At 45.5% G+C, this 27,875-nt stretch overlaps 1 protein-coding gene across 3 annotated transcripts; it reads right to left on the bottom strand.

Annotated features, from left to right (window-relative positions):
* Nucleotides 1-584: 584 nt before the first annotated feature.
* On the bottom strand, nt 585-26,003 carry ptpro (protein tyrosine phosphatase receptor type O). 3 transcript variants are annotated; one of them, XM_047575754.1, is made up of 27 exons: nt 25,574-26,003; nt 19,260-19,521; nt 18,758-18,913; nt 18,495-18,647; nt 17,839-18,363; nt 17,485-17,646; nt 16,927-17,123; nt 16,514-16,634; nt 15,949-16,142; nt 15,741-15,852; nt 14,515-14,678; nt 13,066-13,186; nt 10,893-11,026; nt 10,317-10,455; nt 10,073-10,193; nt 9,151-9,219; nt 7,280-7,363; nt 4,938-4,973; nt 4,338-4,419; nt 3,788-3,878; nt 3,639-3,715; nt 2,756-2,890; nt 2,442-2,564; nt 2,203-2,357; nt 1,967-2,102; nt 1,771-1,886; nt 585-1,685 (listed from the first exon to the last, which is right to left on the bottom strand). In XM_047575754.1, exons 1-26 carry the CDS (start codon nt 25,709-25,711, stop codon nt 1,782-1,784), a joined length of 3,792 nt encoding a protein of 1,263 aa, XP_047431710.1. In that variant the 5' UTR covers nt 25,712-26,003; the 3' UTR covers nt 585-1,685; nt 1,771-1,781. The 3 variants fall into 3 exon arrangements, with proteins under 3 accessions (XP_047431710.1, XP_047431711.1, XP_047431712.1); XM_047575755.1 differs by lacking the exon at nt 7,280-7,363; XM_047575756.1 differs by lacking the exons at nt 4,938-4,973; nt 7,280-7,363.
* Between the last annotated feature and the right edge of the window lie 1,872 nt (nt 26,004-27,875).

Genomic DNA, 27,875 nt, shown 5'->3' with positions numbered 1-27,875 from the left:
ATTATTTGAAACAGGTTGTGACCTAACGGCGACCACCACCAGTTGTCATGCCAACCGTTATCTGGATTCAGTCTGGTCTGAACAGGTTTTAATCTGGTTTGACCTTTACAGTTCAAACCTCTGAGGCTGAGAACAAAGTTCATTCCTAATCTAATACGTCACAGAGCCTCAGAGCAGCAGCTAGTGGCTAACAGCTAACGGCTAGCAGGGTTAGCGCAGGGTCATTGATCATTGACTGCAAAAAATGTTTCACAGCTTCTTCAATTTAAACTTTATATGTAGTTTCTGTCACGCTAACATTAGCATAAACGGCTAACGTGCAGACCTGTTAATAATAGCCACTAAAACATATATGACAAAGATTTTATACAGAAATTTAAATGGAAAAACATAATATATAATGAATTAAATACTACTACTACTAATAATAATGATACTATTAATAACACCAAAAATAAATGGAATAATCATTTATAAATTCAATAAAAATACATTGTAAATTTAATAATAAAGTTCAACTGGGATGAATCCACCTTAAACAGAAATAAAAATTGGAGACGTTGGAATGATTAAATGTGACTAGATTAGTTTTAAAAGGTGCATTTTATTTTGAAGGAAACAACAACAGGTGTAACTGGACATTTTATTTTGAAGGAAACACACAAACACTCTGATCAGGAAGTGACACTACGACACGAAGAAGAAGAAGAAAAGTTCGATTCACATTTACGACGAGTTTAAAAACCGAAAGAAGAGTTTAGCATCGTAGTATTTACAGTAACAGCTGACGCCGTCAAAATAAGAGTCTGAAGCTTCCTGTCTCTCTTTTAGGACGACAACGTTTTAAAGTTTGAGCTCCGACGTGTTTAAATCTGATCGTGGAACCAAAACGTGAAGATTTGTGCTTTAATAACTGATTTAAATGTTTTAGTTCCAGCTCTTATTCTGACGGCGGTCGACCCGGGGGGGGGGGGGGGCAGTGTGTTTTTAATTAATATGAGAAGTGTTAATGTCTCAACGTTTACAATTAACAAAAAATGAAAAAACTAGAATTAATAAAAAAGTTTGAAGTGTTTCAGCTGCTGGATTTAAAACCGATGAAAGTAAAGAGTTTGGGTTCTGGTGTAAACCTGTACCGGTTCCTCTGGTTCCTACAGATCTGACCGGGGCCGACCAGCTGATCCTCACACGTGGTCCGTCAAACCTGGTCTGGTTCCAGAGTCCGTCTCTCAAACCGACGTCCAGAGCAGCTCGACCCAACACGACCCCGAGCTCCAGTCGGTAAAGATCCAGCAAAACAAAAAGGACCAGAGGGACACGTCCTCCGTCCTGACACGTCCTCTGAGACAGTCTGAGGCCTGGGAGGCGGAGTCTGAGGTCTCTTAGGGCGGAGCCTGAGGCCTCGGAGGCGGAGTCGTGTGCTTGCTGGTTCTTCAGCGACTCCTGAGAAAGAACAAAAAGCTGCTGACTCAGTTCCACCGAACAGATCTGAACCAAGACGTCCGGTCCAGAGGGTCCAGAGGGTCCAGAGGGTCCAGAGGGGGGCGGGGTCACGGTCCAGAGGGTGGTGGAGGCGGAGCTCCGTCCCATGCTCAGACGCCGAGCCAAAGTAAAGACGTCCAGATGTTCTGCTGTTGGTTCTGATGCTGATGATGAAGCTGAAGCTCTGGAGGACGAGTCCACGCCTGTAAGACAACGAGGGGGTTTAACTGGGACACCTGGAGACCGGTTCTGCTTCTGGTTCTGGTTCACTGGTGAAAACAGACTCACATCTGGAGAGATTATGTCTTGCTGGCGTTCTCGTAGATGACGTCTGAGGTGACGGACTGTTGCTTCTTCTTCTGCCACATCAACAGGACGCACTGGTGGATGAAGACAAACTGCTCCTGAAGGAAGAGGAGGAGGACGTTATGGTCTGACGTGTTCTGAGCTGACCCTGGTCTGAGCGGACCCTGCTGGTACTGACCTCGGTCTGGACCATGGAGAGCCGGTGGGCCCTCATCTCTGAGACCAGGCCCAGGATGTCGGTGAACTCGTGTTCTCTGATGTGCTGCATCAGTCGGTCCAGAGCGATGAAGGTCCCGGTCCTCCCCACTCCAGCACTGAAACACATAACAGGGACGGGGGGTGAGTCTACAGGCACAGAGAGGACGTCCTGACGTCCTGTCCTCCGGTCCAGACCCGGTCCAGACCCGGTCCTACCTGCAGTGGACGATGAGGGGGTCCTTGGTCCGGTTGGCCTGCTGCCGGACAATGTGGACAAACTGCAGGATGCTCTCGATGGCGTTGACCGTGGGGACGCCGTGGTCCGGCCAGGACGTGTAGTTCAGGTGCAGGACGTCCTGGGTCTCGTCGGCCTGGGGGGGACAGGGGGACAGGTTAAGAGGACATCCAGATGTGGAGGGGTCCTCTCAGATCCAGTCGGTCCTGAACAGACTCACGTAGCCCAGTCTGAACTTCCTGATGGTCCACTCTGGAGACTCCGCCTCCGACAGCATCTCCACGCTGATCTCGCCGTAGAGGACGGGCTCCTCCGTGAAGGGCCAGTAGTGGTCACACTTCACCTGGGGACAGCGGGGGGGACACACCGGGGACATATTTTATATCTTATTTATTTATCATTTAAAGACCAACGACAGCGAACACAAACAAAAGTCTAATTATTAATTATCATTATTTATTCTACATCTCAGATCATAAATGTAAACATCAGTTTATTAGCGTTTCCTGCTAACGAGGTCATTAATTAACTCACCCTCCGTCTCTCCTGACACTGGGTGAGCATCACGATGATGGGAGACTTCTGCTGGAGGACCATCCTCCAGAAGTCGTTACGAGTCTCTGGTAACGGCCCCTGGGTGGCGATGTACTCTTTACTGTGTCTGTAGCCCTGGACACAACAACAGCAACCAGTCACATGACCTCGGTCCAGTCACATGACCTCGTTCCAGTCACATGACCTCACTCCTCTCTGGGTCTGGATCATTTTACTTTTTAAATATCTTCTGTTTCGTTCTGCTTTTTGATTTCAAAGATCTTTATTTATTTATTTATTTTTAGCAAATTTTGAAACTCAAATTCCATAATCCTCCATTTTTACACGGTGTAATAATCATCATTAAGGGACCTCTTCAAAAACACTCATTTTAATTTATTAATGTTATTTATTTCTACTTTTCATTCACTTCTGTTGTTTGTCCCTTAACAGTAGCCGTAGAACGAGTCGATTATATCATATTACATTAACACCAGCTGAGGGTGAAACATTTCTGATTTAGTTTACGTGATTTATTTGCATTAAAGGTAGAGATGAAGCTGAATTCGTTTTTATTTTTAATTTCATTTGGGTAAATGTTAAAATATCCGTCCTCTAACTGAAGCTAGAACGTCCTCGTCTTCTTTCAGATCATCTCTGACTTTTTAGGACAAACCAAAATAATCTCACAACAATAAATGAACTTTATTTAAAATATTGTAAATTCACGCGTATACGAGCCACATCCTTTAAGTTAGTATTTTATTTTATTTCCCTCAGTCTCTACCTATATATATAAAACCTTTATCTCTTATCTAAATAATAATAGTGTTAATATCTAAATGTGCAAGTGGCGCCATCGTGTGGCCGGTTGTAGACTCACAGGGATGTAGTTGGCGTTGATGTAGTCTGAACCTTCGTCGTTGTGCATCGAGATCAGTTTCACTCGGCTGAAGTCGTCTGAGGACAGAGCAGAGAGGCCATTAGCTTAGCCTTAGCTTAGCATTACCTTAGCATTAGCTCAGGACTCACAGGGCAGGATGTTGGTGTAGCGGTTCTTGGGGCGGTTGATGGGTAGATCAGCCGCGTCGTGGCTCAGATCCAAACCAACACTCTTCAGCTCCTGGACAACATCAGAGTTCATTTAGTGAATGAATGACTGAATGAATGAATGAATATTAAGACAAGAGTATCTGATGATAAAGAAAAAGATGCAGCCTCCATCACAGGCACTAGAAGTATCATCTAAGAACTTCAATAGAGATCAGCTAATATATTTTAATAACAATAATAATCATGGTACTAAAGACACTTTACATATTTAAAAAAATCATAAAATAGAGTCAAAAGTCAAAAATTGTGATTGTGATAATTCAATGTAATACAATATAATATAATATAATATAATATAATATAATATAATATAATATAATATAATATAATATAATAATATAATATGTCTCTTTAAAGTTGCTCCTGGTTCACGTCTCTGATCAATAAAGGAAACTTAAATCAGACAGATTCTCAAGCAGCTTCTGAACTGGTTCTAGTTCTGGTTCTAGTTCTGGTTCTGGAGTCAAACCTCGAACTGCAGAGAGAACTTGTACGCCGAGTCTTTGCTCATCTCCTTGAAGTAATCTTCAAAGTCATCGAGCTGCACCGGGCTGAAAGAGACACAGAGCCGTCATTCATTCATTCATTCACATTCATTCATTCACATTCATTCATCCATTCATTCATTCAACATTCATTCACATTCATTCATTCACATTCATTCATTCACATTCATTCATCCATTCATTCATTCAACATTCATTCACATTCATTCATTCACATTCATTCATTCAACATTCATCCATTCACCTATAACTAGCTCATTCCTTCGCTGAAATAACTGACGTCATTGACAAAGAACGTTAACAGTGAGAGATTTTCCATCAGGCTACGAGTCGACAAACATCTGTTCATGGTTATGAGTCGACAAACATCTGTTAATGGTTATGAGTCGACAAACAAGTCGACAAACGAGTCGACAAACGAGTCGATAAACATCTGTTCATGGTTATGAGTCGACAAACAAACTGACAAACATCTGTTCATGGTTACGAGTCGACAAACGAGTTCCTGGTTCCGGTCCAGACGCGAACGCTACATGCTACATGCTACCCTCCAGGCTCGTTACCTTGTTAGCTTCCGTTTCTTTAGAGCCGTCTTGCTCCTATAAAACACAAACATGTCAGTTCCTCAGGTTCAGATCAGCTGATCGGTTCAGTTCTACCGATGTGGGTTTCTACTGCTCTGGGTTCATTTATGAGAAGTTAGTTTTAGAATGAGCCAAATGATCTTTTATTCATTCATTTATTTCCAACTAAATTTGTCCTGTTTACAGATGAATAAACGTTTCAGAAGCAGCTGCCTTCGTTTTAATGGAAGTGATTTTAGTTTTTATTTCATTTTTAGACTCTTATCAACACTTTATTCACACAATCAACAACTAAAATTCTGATTTTCTCTTAAGTGAAGTCTATAGTTTGCATCTTTAACGATGACAATCAGATTCAATTTTAAAGCCAAACGTTAAAGGTTCGATCTGTTTCTACTGAAGCTGAAACTAAAGTTCTTCTCTAGTTTAGATTCTAATCAACTGTGACTGAATGAACGTTTAGTTCCTTAATGAGTCAGTATGAACCCAAACATCGTCAGAGCTTCATCCTCTCCAGCTCCAGATGAGTCATGCTTCATGCTCGAGCCTCGACCCTCCCTGGCCAAATCATTAGGTACACCAGTCAAGTCATTCTAATGTAAATGATGTTAATAACTGGATGGAGTTTATGTTTCTGTTAAACTGGATCAATCTAAAGCTACAAACCTCCACAACGAAAACACATTCCCCATTCATTCATTCATTCATTCATTCATTCATTCACTCAACATCTCTGAGTTCTTTGAAGCTGAACTTTCATGGAGACTTAGAGCAGGACTGGTTTCTCTGGCGTACCTAATGAAGTGGCCGGGCAGCCTACATCCAGACTTCTAACTCGGCTTTAATCTGGAGTTCTACGACACTAAATCATCTCCAACCAACCACATGCACATTTACGTCTACAGAGAAACCACAGACGCATGCAGACGTGGAGCGAAGCCACAGTTAGCATCAGGTCGCATCAGTTAGCATCATGCTAAAGTACATTCAACATGTTAGTAGAGAAACACTCAGAGTGACTTTGGTTCCACCACAGGCACAGCATTGCAAGACAAAGTTCAACATGTCAGAAAAGACCCAGGAAATTCACTTTAATTTCAGAATAAAAGCTTTAAAGTCTGGTGAGTCTCGGTTTTCTTCTTGTGAACAAACATCACACAAAGATCCGACCAACACTGACGGCTTCCTGGTAACAACCACTGTGGTTTGATATGTTTGATTCCTCCGAGCTCCATAAATAATTCACAAACACAAAGATGAGAAGATTTTATGAATAAGAGCCCTGAATGGATCCCTGTGGAACACCACGTTTAATTTAATATTCGTCATAAATTACACATGTATTTATTTTGGGGGAAGTAATATGAACATAAATGTTTTTGATTTAAGAGTTTCACTTTTTTTGTCTTTCTGGAGTTAATGCCACAGTTCATCATGGTCATTCATCAAAAACTACAACTTCACCCACTACTACTACCAATAATAATAATAATAATAATAACAAGTACAATACTTGTGTTTCTGCTGCAGTGACGGTGCCATGGAGCCAAAGATGTGGCCGACACAGGAAAATCTAATATCTGGGTCAATAAAGAGTTGGTTTCAACCAGTCACTGCCTAAATTTAACGGAACGGGTTTTGCTTTGACCTCAGAGAGATACTCTGGCTGGAACCCGAGATCCAAACCAACTGCTGCCCAAAATGATCATTTGACAGAAATATTTTAAAACAAATGCTCTGGTTGTAAGTAAACTTAAATTAAATTTAAATTATGAAATATCTGACAGAGAAAAGAAGAGGAGCCGTGATGGAGCCTTGAGGAACACCGCATCTGTAAAAGCTTTGATAGTTTTTTGTTAGAAATTAGAAAATATAAAGTCTTATATTAATCAAGATATGAAATAATCCAATTTATGGTGAATAAATATAAACACATATCATCTTCATAAAGTCTACAGGAGAAAACAAGAGGAGCCAGGATGGAGCCTTGAGGAACACCACATCAATAAAAGCTTTGTTAATTCAAAAAAAAGTTAGATTAGATTGTTTTTATTTCACTTGGTGGCAACCAGAGGGGGACAAATACAATAATATATTATCTACGTGTCTTAAGTCTAAGAGGTAGATGGAGAAAGGAAGAGGAGCCAGGATGGAGCCCTGAGGAACACCACATCAGTAAAACTAAAAGTTGGTTTTGGTCTTTTCAGGAGATTTGCCGACAGAATTATATTAGGACACCCGACATGACAATAAAACAATGTCTCTGGTCAATACTGTGGGCTGTGGCGCTGCGTGGACATGCCCCTGAAGTGCTTACTTACCAAGGATTAATATAAAAAGCCAAAAGATAGTCAGTCCAAAGGCAGGATGGCAGTAGGGTAAGGAAGGCAAAGAGGCTTCTTCGCCTGAAGGGGGTTCAAATAAAAATCAAAATAAAAACACAAACAAGAAGAAAATAAAGAGAACAGACACCAGGGGGCGGTAGGTTGGGGACAGAACATGGCGCTCCATTAGTAAAGAGGCACAGAGCTTCACATTAGTGCTGAACACAGAGTTAATGCATCATGCAGCCGCTCAGAAAGTGTCCCGTTGTCTCTCTGGAGGACAACAGGCGTCTGTCCGCTGCTGGACGTCAATGAATGCTCTGTCTCAACTAAAACAACCTCCATCCTGAATGTGGGACATCGCTGCGTCCTTCCAGACGACCCACGATGCAACACTACACAGTTTAAAACAAACCACCTTCACGACGTTTCAGTTTCTCAGGTTTGACCTGAGAAGGATGCAGATAGGTTCAGTTTGTCTGTTTCCTGCCTCCAGACATTTACATTTAAGTTTAGATTTAATTGATAAATCAGGCAGTTAAAGATAAAATGAAATGTCAGGTTTCATTTTTACACATTGGTCATAAAGATGTAAATCTCTTTATTTTATCTTATTTAAAGTTATTTTATTCAGAATGAAGCTGTGAAAACATTAACATTGGAAATAATTTTGGTCTTTTTATAAAATTTGATAAAAGTTTTAAAGGTATTTAGGTCAAAAACGATTTTAATATTTACAATTAGTGACGTTTGAAAACACTTAAGATCAGAAAATTATTTCTGACACCAGAGGGCAGCCAAACAATCTCTGCTCTGAACATGATACTGAAAACTTACTGTCTGGAAGTCATCTATTTAAAAATAAAAAATAAACTTAATTACATAAAAAGAAGTGGATCCGGTATAATGCCTTGAGGTACTCCACAGCAGTTAATGGCCTGTTTGTTTTGGCCTTTTTATGCAGAAGAATTTTATTTATTTTTAATTAAGTCTTAAATAACTGAGGAACACTGATAGTATTACAATATTCTAAATAAGGTTATGAACGTGTAAAGACAAATATAAGGCTTTATTTTTATTACAGAAGTAAATAGAACAATGGTTAAAAACTGTGGAGTCTGATTTTGATAATTAAATGGAGGCCAAAAAAAAGATCTAGTTTACATTGGTCTTTTTCTGCTATAGGATATAAAAAATGGAATTTATGCTAAACCTAAAATATATTTCAAATATGTGAGTAAAAACTTTCAGCTTCTTCCATAGTTTTCCTTCCTGTGAGTGATTTTATGAATGTGTAAAGACGTCTCTGACCAGAGGACATCATGCACAGTCAAAGCAGAAACACAATCCACCACCAGCGCCACCACACTGAGAAGGAAACTGATGGAAATGTGCATTTAGTGATGAAGTCAAATACAACAGCAGATGGAAGCCAAGGTTCTGCCTTAACTGACCGTCTTTCAGCCGTTATATTAATCACAAATTAATCAACGCGTGTCCTCTACTCACGACTTCCCGTTAAAATCAAATATAACTGTTGAGAATTAATCGACGGCCAAAACGTGATTTCTGTGTTTTGGAAAAAACTGAGTGAGAATCAGCGTTTTGTCCCTTTAATCTGAGATTAAGGGAAATCCTCAGCTTTCATCAACAAACTCCCCAATTCTGCTGAGCTCGTCTTCATCATCATCATCATCATCATCATCATCATCATCACCACCTTCATCTTCACTGTTATGAGTTAAGAGTCTGAGCTACATGTTCAGATCTAATCTGCTCCCTGAAACCCTGAAACCCTGAAACCCTGAAACCCGACGGATGCAGCTCAGTGTTGTGACCTGAGGATGAGGATCAGAATGAGGTCGTACCAGTTGTAGGGAAGTTTCCCGTCTCTCTCAAAAGAAGCGAAGTTGACGAAGGTCTCGGCTCCACACTCTCTGAACAAAAACAGAACACAAACAGAAAAAGATGTGGTGAGAACTGAGCGGAGATGTTTGAGGAAGTCAGAAATATTTGATGACTGGTCAGGAAATAGAGGAAGTCAATGCGTGCACAAGAATAACTGGAAACTCTTAAGCTTTATTTAAATTTAATGAGGTTTAACGAGGCTGCGTGAACAGTCAGAACTAACTGTTTATTTATAAGAGATTAGTAAAACTCCAAATGTTTGCATCTGATCACGTTTATTCACTCTGCGGCAAAAGTTTATCTAAAAATAAGTCACGAGTTAGACACGTTTTTATTCTTTTATCAGAGTTCCCATAAACCTCATAATAGCCTCATTAGTCACAAGCCTCGAAACCTAAAGATAAACATCAGTTACGCAAGAGAACCACACTGGGTGTTAATACTTTACTTATCTCACATGTATAGAAGCCTGTTAGAAACACAAAGTAAAACTTAAATGCAAGAAGAATTAAAACAAGATACTAACTCAGCATTTTAAACACATCTGTATCATTAGATGCACTAGTTAAACTGGATGGATCTGATCCGGCTGCAGGTTCACTAGCGTTCCTAATAAAGTGGCCGGGGTTCGCACCCAGAACCTCAGACTAACGAAACCGAGAGAACGAACTTTATCACTAGAGATGAATCGCAAAGACAAAATGTTATTAACGAAGCTGAGGTTTGGACGTGAATCAGACGCTACTAACGTTAGCGCTAAAGCTAACGCAGAGGACCGGGAAAATCTGATCCGATGTTTAACATTCAATATAAGCAGCAGCGCCACCATGTGGTCAGTCTAAGGGATCTCTAGCTACAGGTGGAGGTGGAGGCGTGCGTTACCTGGTCATCTGCAGGTGTTTCTTGCGGAGGACGAGGAGGAAGAGGATGAGGAGGCTGATGAGGAGGACGCTGAGGACGGCCAGAGCCGAGATGGCGGCGACGCTGGGGTTCATCTCTTTAGCTGCAGACACGTGTTTACATTTAATACGTGATCAAACTAACAGAGGACACGCCCCCTCCCCAGGACACGCCCCCTCCCCGGGACAGGTGGAGGACTGACAGGTCTCAGGACGGCGCCACCTACCGACGGTGCTGACGGTGATGAGGGCCGGCCGGCTGGGGGTGCTGTAGCTGAAGCTGGTGACGGTGCAGTTGTAGCTGGACGATGGCAACAAACCGGAAACTGTGAGGACGTGAGACGTGGACGTCTGAGGCTCACGGGCCTGAGGAGGACAAGTTAGAGACGTCAGAGCCTGTCCTGAAGACAGACACAGTGGACTAAACCTGAGACTAAACCTGAGACTAAATCCAAGTCTAAACCCGATATTAAACCTGAGACTAAACCTGAGACTAACCCTGAGACTAACTCTGAGACTAACTCTGAGACTAAACCTGAGACTAAACCCAAGTCTAAACCCGAGACTAAATCTGAGACTAAACCTGAGACTAACCCTGAGACTAAACCCGAGACTAAATCTGAGACTAAACCTGAGACTAACTCTGAGACCAAATCTGAGACTAAACTTGAGACTAAACCTGAGACGAACTCTGAGACTAACTCTGAAACTAACCCTGAGGCTAAACCCGAGACTAAATCTGAGACTAACCCGAGACTAAACCTGAGACTAAACCTGAGACTAACCCTGAGACTAAGCCTTACCTTGCGCTCCTTGCTGGCTCTGCTGGGTCTACACAGGACCTGGTAGTAGTCGACCACTCCCTCCTCGCTCCACAGCAGAGTGACGGACGAGTCGGTGGCGTTGACGGCGAACAGCGATCTGGGCGGAGCCGGCTCTGCAGGAAGCAGCGGATGAAGTTTAGAGGAGGTGAAGCCGGCAGGTAAACCCGGTCTGAGCCGGAGGAGACGACGACGCTGGCGCTTCCTCCGCGGACTGAGAGGCTCCGCGGGGCGAGAAGAGGAAGTGGAGAATCACTAGTTTCATATTCACTTTCTGGCCCAAGAACGAGGGTCGAGGCCCAAACAAAGATGGAGGAAGGCGGTCAGTTATTCACAGTCAGAGACTCCAGGAGGAACCTCACAGTCTGAGGTTTGGAGACGATGTCGCCACGGAGACGCTTCACATTCAAAACGACTTTTCTCTCGTTAGTTTCATTTCCTCCGTTAAAAAAACCCAAAACAGCTTCAGTCAGAAACAGCTGCTGGATTTAAAGGAACAGTACGAATATAAATGATCGCACTGTGTTTCATTAAGTCACTGACTCACAGCAGCAGGAGGAGGAGGAGGAGGAGGAGATCTACAGCTAAAGGTTCTGGTTCTGGTTCTGGTTCTGTTGTGGCTCCTCTGAAGGTTTGTGATCTGTCCTGGGTTCATCGTCAGTGAGTTAATAACCTGCTGCAGGAAGGAACATAAACTAGAGAATAATCTGCAGATGAACAGATGTTAGCATCTATTCACTCACTCATCCATTCGTCCATTCATCCATTCATTCGTCACTGAGTTGGAGAATGGACCATTTTATCTGAACGGACATTTTAAATGACCTGAAAGGTTCTAGTAGGAACCCGTGACAGGACTAAAGCTGAGCTCATTATATCTTTATCCTCCATCATCGCTGCATCACTTCCTGATTCTATAAACTACGAGTCTCAACTGATGATGTAACTGGTTCATCAAACTATAATTATCATTATTTAGTTCCTCATCCTGTTTGTTTGGAAGATTGATGGAAACTCATCTTCATCTTCATCTGCAGACGCGTCCTGGCCCCAAACAGGCTACGCTGACCCCATCAGGTCAGACTGGGAACTACAGTTACCTGTAGCTGTGTTAGCTGTGTTAGCTGTAGCTGTGTTAGCTGTAGTTGTGTTAGTTGTGTTAGCTGTAGTTGTGTTAGATGTAGCTGTGTTAGTTGTAGCTGTGTTAGCGGTAGTTGTGTTAGCTGTAGCTGTGTTAGTTGTAGCTGTGTTAGTTGTATTAGCTGTAGCTGTGTTAGTTGTATTAGCTGTAGCTGTGTTAGTTGTATTAGCTGTAGCTGTGTTAGTTGTATTAGCTGTAGCTGTGTTAGTTGTATTAGCTGTAGCTGTGTTAGTTGTATTAGCTGTAGCTGTGTTAACATGGTTGTGTTGTGAGTCGCTGTTTGTCAGGTTGTGTGTTGTGCAGGTGCAGCTGTTCTACAGGATGTTCTGATCGACGTGTATTTCTCTATTTATCCTGAGATGTGAACATTAAACCATCTCCTGGTTTCACTTCTGACTGATGAAAAGTCGTTTTCCAGAAGCCAGACTCTCAGTTCTGTTCTCTGTTTCTTATGTTGCAGATATTTTAGCTCGTTTTTCCTCATCAGTTCACACACAGCTGGACTCCAGTGATGGTCCAGAACCATCTCATGGACCAGAACCATCTCATGGTCCAGAACCACCTCATGGTCCAGAACCATCTCATGGACCAGAACCAACAGAGTCCAACAACCTGAGGCCACTTTTTATTTCCACACCAGTTCCAAAAACTGTCAACGTTTCAGTTTATATATATATATTATATATATTAGTGTGTGTGTGTGTGTTAGTGTGTGTGTGTTAGTGTGTATATATTAGTGTGTGTGTGTGTTAGTGTGTATATATTAGTGTGTGTGTGTGTTAGTGTGTATATATTAGTGTGTGTGTGTGTGTTAGTGTGTATATATTAGTGTGTGTGTGTGTTAGTGTGTGTGTTAGTGTGTATATATTTGTGTGTGTGTGTGTGTGTATATATAAGTGTGTGTGTGTGTGTGTGTGTGTGTGTGTGTGTGTGTGTGTTAGTGTGTATATATTAGTGTGTGTATATATTAGTGTGTGTGTTAGTGTGTGTGTGTATGAGCGAGTGTGTGCTGACCCAGCTTGATGATGCTCGGCGTGGACGAGTTCCTGCTGCGCTCGGTAAACGCCGTCACCGTCAGGTTGTAGATGTCTCCTGGAGGCAGAGGGAGGCTGGCTCGCATCACGTTACGGGTCACCTGACACAACCACACGGTGTAAAACATAACAAAATAAAACACAATAAAAACACGCACATGCACTAAAGTACCGGTGAAGTTAAGTTTCACAGTCAATAGTAAAAGTGTTGAACTTTGACGTGGAATAATATGGTTGTGTACTACGCAACGCCTGTGTTAGCTGTAGCTGTGCTAGCTGTGTTAGCTGTGTTAGCTGTGTTAGCTGTGTTAGCTGTAGCTGTGTTAGCTGTGTTAGTAGACTCTAGTAGACACTAGACTCTGGACCACTAGATTCTGGACCCACTAGATTCTGGACCCACTAGACTCTGGACCACTAGACTCTGGACTCTGGGACTACTAGACTCTGGACCACTAGATTCTGGACCACTAGATTCTGGACCACTAGATTCTGGACCCACTAGATTCTGGACCCACTAGACTCTGGACCACTAGACTCCAGGTTAATGGATTGTGAGAAGGAGGCAGGTTTTAACGTGAGTTCATCTTCTGATGAGGACGACAGGAAACACTGCTGCTCTTTTCCAAAAATACGAATTAATCTGCCCTAAAGTAAAAATAACTGAGCGTAAATCCAGACGTCCTGATCAGTCTCATTAATCACCTGCACACACGGACTCAGCTCTGCAACATTAACCCAGATTAAAGTTATTAATAGACTCTGTTCATCACATCATGACTGGTTCATTCCTGACATCAACCTGGAGACACTGAGCTCTGTAATAAACACATGAACACGTCACCAGCAACCACCTGAGACGGACCTGGGCCGTCACCGTGGAAACCACCTGGCAACCAACTGGTAGCTCCTTAGCAACCAGAACACAGCATGAGGACACGTGAGGTGGGCGGGGCCAAGCTGAACTGGTCTGGACCAATAGGAGCGTGACTCAAACACAGAAGGAAACACAGGCCGCCATTTTGGTTCCTACCCCCAGATTCACCAAGAAGAAGAAGAAGAAGAAGAAGAAGAAGAAGAAGAGCCAGCTCTGCCCATACACTAGACATATTTGGTGGTTACCTAGGCAACCAGAGCCTGGGATGTCCACTAGAGGCCGATCAGAGAGTTAGTGTAAAGTCAAGAAAAAAGAATAAATTCCTCCTCCTCCAACCAAACACAGATGTTCAAACTAAATCAGAGATGTCTCTAACTACCTGTCCATCAACACATTAAGCCCCGCCCACAAACAATCTGACTGGCCCCAACAGAGAAACTCCAGATAAACTGGCTCCAACTCCCTCTGCCAGAGATTCATTCAGAACTAAATCTGGATCTGGATCCTAATCTCTGACCTGAATCAGGAAACAGTTTGTAAGGAAGAAGAACTCACATCGACCGAGTAGCTCCTCTCTGGGCCCTTCCTCCCCACGGCCACCACCTGCCAGTGCAGCATCCTGGAGTGGGACAGGTCGATGAAGAGCTCTCCGTACGTCCAGCGGACATAGAGGACGCCGTGGGAGTAGTCCACCGAGGAGACGTGAGGAGCCTCTGGAGCTGCAGGAGGACGAGGGAAACATTCACACATATGAACTGAGGAGGGTTCGTTCTATGGGGGCCAGTTCCTCCTCATCCAGGTCTTTATGGACCTGACTTTGTCTCTGGTTCTCAGTCCTGGTGGAACAGGAAGGGGGACGTCCTCAAACTGGTCCCACTAAACTGGGAGCATGTTACTGTCCAGCGTTCTCCTGGGAACCTCCAGACCCAGACTGGTCCCCCTTCAGAGAACGTCTCTACTGCTCTAGAGTCCAGTGGTGCTGCATCCCAACGCTCTGCATCCCACGCTCTGCATCCCACGCTCTGCATCCCAGCCCCACATCCCACGCTCTGCATCCCAGCCCCACATCACCACGCTCTGCATCCCACGCTCTGCATCCCAGCCCCACATCACCACGCTCTGCATCCCACGCTCTGCATCCCAGCCCCACATCCCACGCTCTGCATCCCACGCTCTGCATCACCACGCTCTGCATCCCAGCCCCACATCCCACGCTCTGCATCCCACGCTCTGCATCCCACGCTCTGCATCCCAGCCCCACATCCCACGCTCTGCATCACCACGCTCTGCATCCCAGCCCCACATCACCACGCTCTGCATCCCACGCTCTGCATCCCAGCCCCACATCCCACGCTCTGCATCCCAGCCCCACATCCCACGCTCTGCATCCCACGCTCTGCATCCCACGCTCCGCATCCCACGCTCTGCATCCCACGCTCTGCAGGACCGTGGTGACGTGGGGCTGGGATGCAGCTGCTGGGCCATGGAAACCCATTCATGAAGCTCTGCTCTGGAGCTAATCTGAAGCTAAACATCAAGTCTGGAGACCTCATTATGACCCCCCCTAATGTTTGTAGAAGCAGTCTGCAGCCTAGGGGCTGGATTCATACACCTGGACGTGGGAGGGGCTGGATTCATACACCTGGACGTGGGAGGGGCTGGATTCATACACCTGGACGTGGGAGGGGCTGGAGCACCTGGACTCACTGGTCCGGTTGTGTTTATCTGTGTAGTGACGTGTGCAGATTAACCTCAGCGTGGAGCAGGTTTCGGAGTCGTACCTGTGACGAAGCTGACGGTGGAGCTGTCGCAGCAGCCGAGCGGAGGGTCGCCCCACGTCACCATGGAAACGCGGAAGTTATAATACCAGGCGGGCAGCAGGTCGGTGACTCTCTACCAGAGACACAGGGACAACAGGGACAACAACAGGGACAAGGTGAGGCTCAGCATGTCTACAGGATGCTGCTGTTCTCTGAGACGCGGCGTTACCACGGAGGCGATGACCGAGGCCGTGGCGGCGATCTCGTAGTAGGTCGTCCACTCAGATGCCAGCGTGACCGGGTTGAAGAAGAAGGTCTGCAGGACGTACTTCCTGAACGCCACGTGGTACGGACGCTGCCAGCTCAGGATGACGGCGGTCGGACTCAGAGGGTAGACGGCCAGCTCACGGACACCGGTGGGTTCTGACAGACGGGACAGGGTCAGATTAAACCAGATTAAACCAGATTAATCATGATTAAACCAGATTAATCATGATCTGATCAGATCAAACCAGATCAAACCAGATTAAACCGGATTAAACCAGAGCCAGATTAAACCAGAGCCAGATTAAACCAGATTATTAATGATCTGATCAGATTAAACCAGATTAAACCAGAGCCAGATTAAACCACCAGATTAAACCAGATTAAGCATGATCAGATTAAACCAGATTAATCATGATCTGATCAGATTAAACCAGATTAAACCAGATTAATGAAGATCTGATCACATTAAACCAGATTAAACCAGATTAAACCAGATTGAAGGCGGTAGATCAGGAAGTGATGGTCACCGATGTCGATGATGACGGGCTCGGAGGGGGGGCTGATCAGGGGTCCGTTGGTGTGATAGACGACCACCTGGTACTGAGCTCCAGGCGTCAGGTTACTGATGATGGCGCTCGTCAAGTTTTCCTGTCAAACAAATAAAAATGAATCTGATGAAATCAGAGATTTAATCTGAACGTAGTTTAAAAAACACATGTGGACCCGTAGAGTCTAGAGAAGACGTTTCATCTGAGGAGCTTCTTCAGGTCTAAGTTTAAAGAGTTTAAACAGAAACTCTGAGGATAAAACCATCAGAAACTACCTGGACTAGTTCCTCAGAGTGCCCCCCCCCCCCCCCCGGTGCCTTAGAAACAAAGCAGTTTTCATGTAAACCAGGACCTGGAGGACTGAGAACCAGGACCTGGAGCTGGGGGGTCACCTCGCTGCAGTAGGTGTTCTCCATCCTCTGGCTCAGACTGGGCTTCAGGCAGGTTGTAGAAACCACCGACACCAGACTTCCGTTGTGGTTCTGGGAGGACGGAGCCCAGGAGACGGCGGCCGTGCTGGAGTCCAGGAGCCGGACGGAGACGGACTGAGGACGGTCCCGGAGCTCCTCCAGGACGTCTCCACCGGGACCTGGACACGGACGATCATCACCATTAATCCATTTCTGGTCAAAACGTTGTGTGGACGGATTAAAGAGCAGGTTCTGATTTAAAAACCACTTTAACTTCAGGTTCATACGTTTAATATTTTCTACTGTTTTGATTTGAAATGGAATCAAATGCATTTTTCATCCAGACAGAAATATCCAGAAATATTCAATAATTTATTATATTCAGGCCTGATTCATCCACTAAAACCCACTTAAAATAAATTAAATGAGGACGTCCCCCTGGTTGTCCTGTTGAGGACGTCCCCCTGGTTGTCCTGCTGAGGACGTCCCCCTGGTCGTCCTGCTGAGGACGTCCCCCTGGTTGTCCCGCTGAGGACCTACTGAGGTAGAAGCTGAAGCCCGTGTCCCCGCTGCTCTCTCGGGCGTCGCAGCCTCCGGATGAACTCAGCGTCCTGATCTGGACCCGATACGTCCCCGGCTCCGTCAACTCCGTGAAGAACTCATGAGTGTTCTCATCCACAGTGGCCGACTCTGTGGAGTTCCCTGGAGGAGGAGGAGGAGGTTAGACCATTAGAGGAGGAGGTGCAGCATCTCCGTCATCTCCCTTCAGTCACAAACATTCAGATAATTACGGTCTGACTACAGTTCCCATGATGCCTTGCAGGAGGTGTCAGTGTCTATAGTCACAGTTAAAGCCGAGGTCTGAGCCACGGAGCGCGTGCGGGAGCGTCTTACCGTCTCTGTAGACGTAGAGGGTGAAGCCGTCGTAGCTGGTGGGGGGGCGGGGGGGCAGCCAGCGGAGCTCCAGGAGGACGGGGGGCAGCGTGGTGGGGAGGACCGAGGGCTCGGCGGGGGGGAGCGCCATGGCCGACCCCGGCTCGTTGGAGTCCTCGTACTCCGACACCACGGCGTTGACGAACTCCTCCTCCTCCCCGTCCGCCGGAGGAGGAGTGGCCTCGGGCCAGGAGCTAAGAGGCTCCGCCCCCTCCGACCTGCCGCCATCGACGCCTCCCGTCAGGTTATAGGAGGAGGAGTCGGAGGGAGTCAGAGTGGGCGCCTCCTCCTCAGACGGGGTCTCCTCCTCAGACTGCACCGCCTCCTCCTCCTGCTCCTCCTCCATCAGCGGGACGTCACGGGCCTGGCGGGAGGAGCGCCGACCCCCCCCAGCAGGAAGCTCACCTGGAGGAGGGGGGGGGGGGGGAGGCGGCCTCTGGCTCAGGTGGATGATCTTATGTGAGATGTTGAGGGGGGGGTAGGGCACTGAGGGGGGAGGAGAAACAGTCAGTTAATCTGGGAGGGGGAGGAGGGGGAGGAGCAGGAAGCTAACCCCCTGCTCCCAGTCTCTATGCTAAGCTAGTCTCTATGCGAGGCCTTATGCTAAGCTACGCTACCTGTGCGGTGGTGCAGAGGCGAGTGTGTGATGTCACTGCGTGACACCAGCGGCGTCTGTGACACGGTGACCTCAGAGATCAGCTGGAAGGTGATGTCGCGGTAGCAGACGCCCGGTAACCAGTGCTTAAACACCGTCTTCCCTCGGTAGAAATCTGCACATAAAGAAGTTAGAGTCTGGATGTGGCTGAGCTGATAGTTCGGTGCCTCCTAGTGGATCATTTTATCAGTGCATGGACATCATGTTCCCGCTGGTTCTTTATACCTTTGTAGAGCATCGAGCGTCGCTCTGAACCTTCAGTGAAGCTGATGTTGACTCGACTGAAGACGGTTCTGGCCGGAGGCTCCAGCTCAAACACCACGCCGGTCTCTGGCGCCTCCTTATAGTCCGAGATCTGAGCGCTGGCAACGGGAAGAGGCTCTGGGGAGGAAAACAACCAGTCAGAGCAACAACCAGAGCAACAACCAGAGCAACAACCAGAGCAACGACCAGAGCAACAAGTCAGAGCAACAACCAGAGCAACAACCAGAGCAACAACCAGTCAGAGCAACGACCAGTCAGAGCAAATAGAGCAATGACCAGTCAGAGCAACAATCAGAGCAACTACCAGTCAGAGCAAGGACCAACCGCTTGTATCTTACAGGTTGTCCTATTAAAATGATTCTATCGTATAATTAAATAAACTCTTAAAACACCTTTAAATGACTCTGATAATCCATTAAAAACTCTTTAAAATGTGTAATAAATATTAGAGATGAGTGTTTACTGGTGAGGACGGGGATGGTCTTGGTGGGTCTGGACCAGCTGGGTCCCAGTCGGACCAGCAGAGCGACGCTGTAGCAGAGGCCGTGGAACGAGGCGTTGAACGCCAGAGACTCGCTGCTGTTCATGAACGGAACCAGAACCAGTCGGGGTTCTCCAGAGATCTGAACCGCGTACGCCGTCACGTTCTCCTGCAGGTCTGAGAGCTCCAGAGACGCCACGATCAAACCCTCGTCGTTCAAAGACGCCTGGAACGCCGCCACGATCTGGAAGAGACCAGAGACCGTCAGCGGGACTCGGTTTAGTGTTTACAAGAGAACAGAACAGAACAGAACAGAACAGAACAGAACAGAATAGAATAGAATAGAATAGAATAGAATAGAATAGAATAGAATAGAATAGAACAGAACAGAACAGAACAGAACAGAACAGAATAGAATAGAACACAACACAACACAACACAACACAACACAACAGAATAGAACAGAACACAGAACAGAACAGAACAGAACAGAACAGAACAGAACAGAACAGAACAGAACAGAATAGAATAGAATAGAATAGAACAGAACAGAACAGAATAGAATAGAATAGAATAGAACAGAATAGAACAGAATATCCTTCATTAAGCACAGACACAAATACAAAAAGTGCAAAAGGTTTTATTTACTAGAGAATTGAAAATATATATAAAAATAAGAAGATATAATTCACAGTTGTAAGAGTCACTGGGAATTATTGCTCATTATATGGACAGATTATTCTTCATGCTAAGCTAAGCTAACAGTCTCCCCTGCTCCCAGGCTTCATGCTAAGCTAAGCTAACGGTTTCTCCTGGATGGGAGTGTGTTGCCGTCTGTTGATCCTCCAGATCCTGACCTACTTTTCTAATCTGAGACTCAGAGCGACGTCAAGAGTCACTGGACATGTGCTGCACTGATGCATTCTGGGAACTATCAGCACAAAGCCTGAAGCCTGACGCTCGCTCAGCGTTCAGTCACTGAACTCCTGAGTCTTGGGTCCCGTTCTGACAGGATCCTCTGCTAATAATGTCCGAGCTCGTCTGTGATCTTAATCCTGTGGGAATCGTCCATGTTTATAATTAGTAAAGTAACGACCTGAACCCTCCCGCTACGCTAACGCTAACTAATCCAGTGACAATCAGCTGTTTCTTGTCTTTTATTGTACATATTGTATGTTGTTGTGTAAAGCTGCTCTAGTTTCTGTTTTATTGCCCCTGAACCAAAGAGCTGACATTAAAACCTTAGACCTGGGTCTTTATTCTCTAACTACAAACTGGACAAAGTGGAGAAATTAGAGACAGAAGTTATTCTCGGTGAAACATGTCGGTCGGTTCTGTGTAATTTGTAAATGTGTGAACTTTGTAAATGATGCTGTGGCCGGATTAGAGCCTCCGCTGGGCCACTTTGGGCCCGTGGGCCGTATGTTGGAGGGTTCTTTCTTTTTTTGTCCAGAGACGCCTCCTCCAGCGACACAATGAAATACCAGCCTCTGTTTGTTTGTGGTCAGCAGTGTGGCGTACCTCAGGGCTCAGTCCTAGTTCCTCTATTCTTCTCTTGGAGGAAGTCGAACTGTCGCTGTTTAATTATAAGGCTGACACCAGTCAACACAACAACAATGAAAACACAATCGACAACTGGTGTTGACGGGATTTTTTTCTGCCCTTTGTTCTGAAATAAAAATAAAAAACAAGTAACTGAAAATAAAAATACCTCCATCAAAAGATTGAAATGTTTGATCGTGATTAATCGCACTTTCTGAGGTTAAATAAATTATTTACAGCAACCACACTTCAGATTAACCGCTGAAACTGAAACTAGCGCCGTTAAAAAGACGCTGCAGGAACAGAACCTCTCTCTGTTCCTAATAAAGTGGCCAATGAAGCACAAACAAATTTCCGGTGTCGGTCGGTAAACGGAGCGAAGGTGAAGGACGTTCGGAGACAAACAGACGAGATTACGTCCGATGGCGAGAAGACGACCCGTCGCCATCCAGCGCCGCTCCAGCGCCGCTCCAGCGTCGCCACGGCAACAGGGATGAAAGGAGGAGATGCTCATTATGTCTGATTCCAGGATTACCATGGACACGGAGCAGAGCGGCCTCAGGGGGCGGCGGGGAATAATAATGTGTTCACGGCTTTAGAGACCAAACACGCTCTGCAGGCGGAGAACGCACAACAGGAACGCACAACCAACCAGAACACACAACACACAACAGGAACGCACAACAGGAACGCACAACCAACCAGAACACACTACACACAACAGGAACGCACAACCAACCAGAACACACTACACACAACAGGAACGCACAACAGGAACGCACAACCAACCAGAACACACAACACACAACAGGAACGCACAACCAACCAGAACACACTACACACAACAGGAACGCACAACCAGGACGCACAACACACAACCAGGATGCACAACAGGAACGCACAACCAACCAGAACACACAACCTGGACACACAACACACAACCAGAACACACAACACACAACCAGGACACACTACACACAACAGGAACGCACAACCAGGACACACAACCAGAAGCAGCTTCTACCCTCGGACCCTCAAAACATCTGAGCTTCATGGATTTTAACCTTTTCCACCAAACCAACCCTCGCCACAGAACCAGAACCAGAACCAGGACCAGGACCAGTTCCTATGAACCAGTGATAAAGTGAAGGATTCTAACAACGTCATCAAATAATTTTTTAAACAAAGCGACTGAAATGAGTCAGTTCCTCTGTTTCCGGTCTCAGTGGAACCAGAACCAGGAGGATCCGGTCTCAGTGGAACCAGAACCAGGAGGACTCTGGGTGGATCGGTCTCTGGTGGAATGAGAGCGTCCTGCAGCTCGCAGCCTTTTCTCAGCCCTGAATGAGGCGAGTATGTGACCCCTGAATGGCGGCAGGCGGGGGGTCAGGAGGCGGCGCCCCCCCGGCAGCTGCCAACATTATCATGCAAACCTCCAGGGTTTTTGTGTGGCTGTGTGGAGGGAGGTGGAGGGAGGTGGAGGGAGGCGGAGGGAGGCGGAGGGAGGCGGCAGACGTCCACAGACACCAGCTAAATATTCTCCACCTCCTCCGGACTCACCAGGCTCAGAAAAGGCCCTTTCACTCACTGAGCTCCTCTTTAAAACCAAACTTTTCTGAATGGAGTCTGGTGAGGATTCGTTTCAGCTCCGAGACAAAAGATGATTGACAGCTCTGAGCCCCATTCACAGAACAATGTGAAGCTTTTTCCATGTGTGTGAGGTCCAGCTCTTTAACCTCCCACTCACAACAGAAAAGACCAAACACACATTTAATATAGTTTCATCCTCAACACGTGTTATCTTAAAGTTAGCATCTTTGTTTTAGCTCAAAGCTAAAAATGTTTAAGCTTAAAACAAACAGGCACTAGTTTAGCTCAAAAACTGTGTTGGCTAATGTGCAAAACTAACCTGCTAACACGTTTTAGCATAAAAATAGCATAACTTAAACTGAGCATGTGTTTAATTTAAACCAACGCGTTAGCCCCTAAATAACACGCGCTAGCAAAGATATGATCTGGTTCCATCACAACCAGTTTACTTAAAATGAACTAACCTGTTTTAGCTTAAATTAAACATGTGTCAGCTTGAAACTAAATAGTTTGAGCTTAAAATAAACAGGTACTGTCTTAAAACTAATACGTTATGTCCTTAAAATCACCAACATGTGCCAGCCGGCGTTTAGAAGTAACATCTGGTGTCAGAGCAAAAACTGGTGGAAACACGTTTAGCATTTAGCATTGAGGCGCTAACGCTTGTGTGACCTAATGAAATGTGATCACAGAGACGCTGTTGTCTCTCGTCGTGTCATGTGACAGGAACCACAAAGCTGCGACTGTCCTCCAGCTGGGATGCTGATGCTGCTGGTCGTCATGGGAACGAGGGCGGGGATGAATCAGCAGCTCAGTAACGCAGCTCGAGGCTTTAACTCTTCAACAGGAAACTCATTAAATAAGTAAACGAAGTTCATGTACGAGAAGCTGAAAGCTGTAGGTTTCATTCTCTGACTAATGGGTCTTCAACATCACTGACCACACTTCTCCTCCTCCTCCTCCTCCTCCTTCTTCACCTCCTCTTCCTTCTCCTCCTCCTTCTCCTCCATATAATAAGAATATTGCCGTCTCCGTCCTCTGGTTGATATTCGTCTTGTTGTAACATGAATGTCTGTGGTTTTCTGGTGTGAGAGGAGGATCTGTGTCTGATTCTCTGGTCTGTAGCCTGGATCTAATCTGAGACCTCCTCCTCACTGAGACCTCCTCACTGAGACCTCCTCTCCTCCTCACTGAGACCTCCTCACTGAGACCTCCTCTCCTCCTCACTGAGACCTCCTCACTGAGACCTCCTCACTGAGACCTCCCCTCCTCCTCACTGAGACCTCCTCTCCTCCTCACTGAGACCTCCTCTCCTCCTCACTGAGACCTCCTCCTCTCCACAGATGAACTCTGCAGAGATTCCAGTAAATGGAGGTCAAGCGTCTGCAGCCGGAGGAGGATCTGATCAGATGTTATTATCTAAGATTCTAAGCTAATAGAGCTAATAGAGCTAACAGAGCTAATAGAGCTAACAGAGCTAATAGAGCTAATGGAGCTAACAGAGCTAACGGAGCTAACAGAGCTAACAGAGCTAACACTAAACTAAAGGTAATATCTTATTCCCCTGCTGTGATTGATGATGTGATTTTCTACCTGATTATTCTTATATTTGTGTTTAATGATGTGGAGGATGAACAGAAACGTCCAATCAGAGATTATTTATTTAAATATGAACTGTTTGTTACTGGAGAGCAGCTCGTTATTAATAACTTTAATGATTCAGACTCAAACCCTCATTAAACGTCCACATGTGGAGACGTCAGTTATTTAACCTGAACGTCTCCACTCGTTTCTGTTCACACTCGTTCTGCATCTAGAGCGAAACCCAAACCCAAACTCTGACGTGTTCTGGAGTCGATTCATTCACAGATTTTCTCCGTCTGATCTGTTTTCTGTTAAACTCGTCTTTTCTCTACGTATCTCGACGTATAAACGTCTTTCTCTCGTTTCTGTCTCAATCTGCGTCGATCGAATCTGAATTAAACCTGGATGTGACACTGGGCTGATGACGTCGATCAGCTGTTGATGGACGGAGGCGTCTGATTGGTCGAGTCGCGGTCTAACGAACCGTGAAACAGGCGTCTGCCATTTTGAACCGTCGCCATGACAACGGCGATAAGCTGTAGTTGAGGGTGAGATGGAGGATGGTTCACCTCCACCTGGTTAATGATGACATCACTGAGCTCCGCCTTAAAACAGACCACACCCACTGATGACATCATCACTGCGCGCCCACAAAAGTTCAGATTTAACTTAATTAATGATTCATCTGAACATTTTTAAACTTTAATGAGAAGATTAAAACCAACGAACATCTTTAAAAACACAGAGCGACTCCTTCACCTTTAAACCAGGTTCATACTGACGGAGGAGTCAGAGAGCACAGAGAAGATCGAGGAAGGAGGAGGAGAAGGTGGGTGAGAGGAGAGGGGAGGTAAGGAGGAGAGGGGGTGGGAGGTGGTAGGGGAGGTGAGAGGTGGTCCAGGAGGAGGAGGGGTGGAGGAGAGTGAAAGGGGGGTGGGAGGAGAGGGAACATGTCTGTGCTGTGAACTCACCACCAGCAGAGCAGAGACCAGAAGAAGGTTTCACTGTCTCCAGGTCTGAACCAATCAGCCATAACTTTATGACCACCGCTCTAACATTGTGTAGGAAGGACATGGGCCTTCTGAAGGGGGGGGGGTCTGTGTCAGGCTGAAACCTGCTGGGGACGGACTCGTTGCTTCAAACACTGATTGGTCACCAGATGGTTTAAATGTGTCAGTGGTCATAATGTTGTGGCTGATCGGTGCTAATAAAGCCATTTTCTGCCTGATCCCTGATTTATTATGATATTATTTGATTATTCTCATGTTATTTGTGTCTTGTCCGTCCATGTACATGTGTGTCTATCTATATGTTCTATATCTACGTGTCTGTATAGATCCTACATCCAGAGCGGAGCTGCCGCCGTCTGACCCACTTTCTCCCCGGACAGGGAGCGTCTCCCTCGGTGTCTCATCTCATCATCCCCCGCTTCACCAGCGACACATGCACGGACACAGAAGGAGGCAGAGCCCGTCCTCCTCCTCCTCCTCCTCCTCCTCCTCCTCCCGGTGCTGTGGATGTCTGAGCGAACAAAGCCTCCACGCACGTCCCCCCTGAGCCCCGTGAAGAAGCGGTCTTACCTGGCTGGAGCAGAGCAGGAGCAGCGGGGGGAGCAGCGGGGGGAGCCTGGGGGGGAGCCTGGGGGGGAGCATGGTGCCGCTGGCTGGTCTGTCTCTGGACTCCGGCCTGGTCCTCCTCCCTCTCAGTCTGCTGCGCATCCAAACAATGGCGATCCGTGCTGCATCGATGCTCCGTGAGGAGCTTCAGTCCCGCTTCTCCGCCACCAGCATCTTCATCTTCCTCTTCCTCTCAACGGACCGCAGCTCGAACCGGACCCGCGGGGATTCACAGGATTCTGCCCGGGCTCCGGGGTCCATGCCGCGGCCTGGAGGCGAACAGGAGGTCGGTGTCGGTCAGCGGTGATGAAGCTGCTGCTGCGCGGCGTCGCCCCGCCCTGCGCCTCGGAGGCTGCATGGAGACACCGGGTCCTCCTCCTCCTCCTCCTCCTCCTCCTCCTCCTCCTCCTCCTCATAACCCTCTACACCATCGGTTCTCCAGAGTCAGCCCTGAAAATATCAAAAATATCTCAAATTATTTTGTTTCCTGCAGAAATCTCCAGAGCAAAACAAACTAAAATCACCAACGTTTTATTTTTGAGAGATAATCAATTAACCGATTAAACGATGAATAAATTAACCAATTAACCATCAATCAATTAATTGATCAATCATCATCATCATCCTAGTTTTCAGTTTTACCATCCACCGATTTGTTTTTTTTCTAATTTCCTTGGGGGTGGAGTCAAAGTCTAGAGGCTCCGCCCAGAGCTGAACGCACCTGTCGAGTAAGTTAGCATCGTTAGCATCGAACGTTAGCTCTGAATGTGGTTTGATCTGAAACATAAAACCATTCGGTTCGGTTTTATTTTATTTTATTTTATTTAGATATAAACTGGTCGGATTTAACGAACTAAAGATTGTTTGTATTTACAGTTCTCTGTTTTTTGTCCAGGAAATAACGAGACTTGATGTTTATTATTCATTTAAATGTTTTCTCAGTTAAGCTTCGGTTAGCTTAGCATTAGCCTCTCCCTCAACTGACACAATTTTGTAAAAAACCTTTTGTTTTATTAATATTCTGTTTACCTACGGCCTAATGTTACCTTGGCATAAAATAAATGGAAGAGTCAGGGGTGATAGCCTGAAGTTAGCATGCAGCAGTGTATGCTATGTTAGCTGATGCTACCTTCAAACAGTATTGGCTAGGCTAACAGTTAGCATCTAGAGCTCCTTCAAAATGATGCACAGTTCTTCCTCTAATTAATGTTTCTATAAAAAGAGACGCTGGTGCAAACTGCACAAAAACAAAACTGCACAAAAACAAAAAAAAGCGCCTCATCTCTCTCTCTTTATATATTTATATATTTATATATTTATATATACACACACACACTTTACTGTGGTTCATGGTGAACGAGTTAAAATTCATGTGTTCACTCAGTTTTCTTGAGGCTGTTGCGCCTCCTGCTGGAGGAACCGGGTCATTACACACAGTCTGACCTTAATTAACATTTAACACTGATTCTGTGACACCACGAACACAAACCAGAGCAGAAGGTAAAAATAACACGTCCAGCCACGTGATTAATAAACAAAACGTAACATTTAACAGGCTTTTAATTATATTATGTTCTTTCTGACTTATTTTATATTTTTTAAGTTATTTTTCAGATTTTTATTCAGAAACTTCCCAAATAAATGGTTTTAACCTCAGATTTAATCTCATTTTAATTGTAAAAATATTTTTAGAGACTTCGTTAAAAAAAATTACTGGGATCTGAAAAATGTGGATTTCAATCTAATGAATTCTTGTATAACTTTAATGAAATGAACTTATTTTAAACAGACATTCGTTACATTTGTTTGTCTCTGACTAAATTAAAACTTTTCTTCTTTTCTCTGATATAAATGAACCAGTTCATGGTGAGAAAAGTTCACAGTTAAAAGTTCTTTTCCTTCTAGTTTCCTTCACTTTGTTTTTCTCCGGATTGAAACGTTTTTATTTTTCAGCCACAGCCTGAACTCGTCAGTTCCACCTTAAAACCTGCAGCTCTGAGGCTGTTGAGGAATTAATGAAGCTCAGTGACGGCGGCCATGATTGTTCCTGGAGGTTCCTCCTCCTCCTCCTCCTCCTCCTCCTCCCCCAAAGAAATGATTAGTCTGAGCGACAGGAGGAGTGAGAGGAGGAGGAGGAACATTTTGTTCTCACAATGTGAAACTTTTCCTAAATAAAAACCTTTTCTGATCTGAGATTCTTGACTTTTATTTGAGTCTAAAGAATAAAAATGTGAAGTTAAATCATCTCATTATTATTTTTACATAT

This window comes from Mugil cephalus, chromosome 22, assembly GCF_022458985.1.
Source record: "Mugil cephalus isolate CIBA_MC_2020 chromosome 22, CIBA_Mcephalus_1.1, whole genome shotgun sequence".
In the NCBI taxonomy this organism is placed as follows: Eukaryota; Metazoa; Chordata; class Actinopteri; order Mugiliformes; family Mugilidae; genus Mugil; species Mugil cephalus.
The sequence above is the reverse complement of the archived record's forward strand: the minus strand, read 5'-3'. Positions and strand labels throughout refer to the sequence as shown.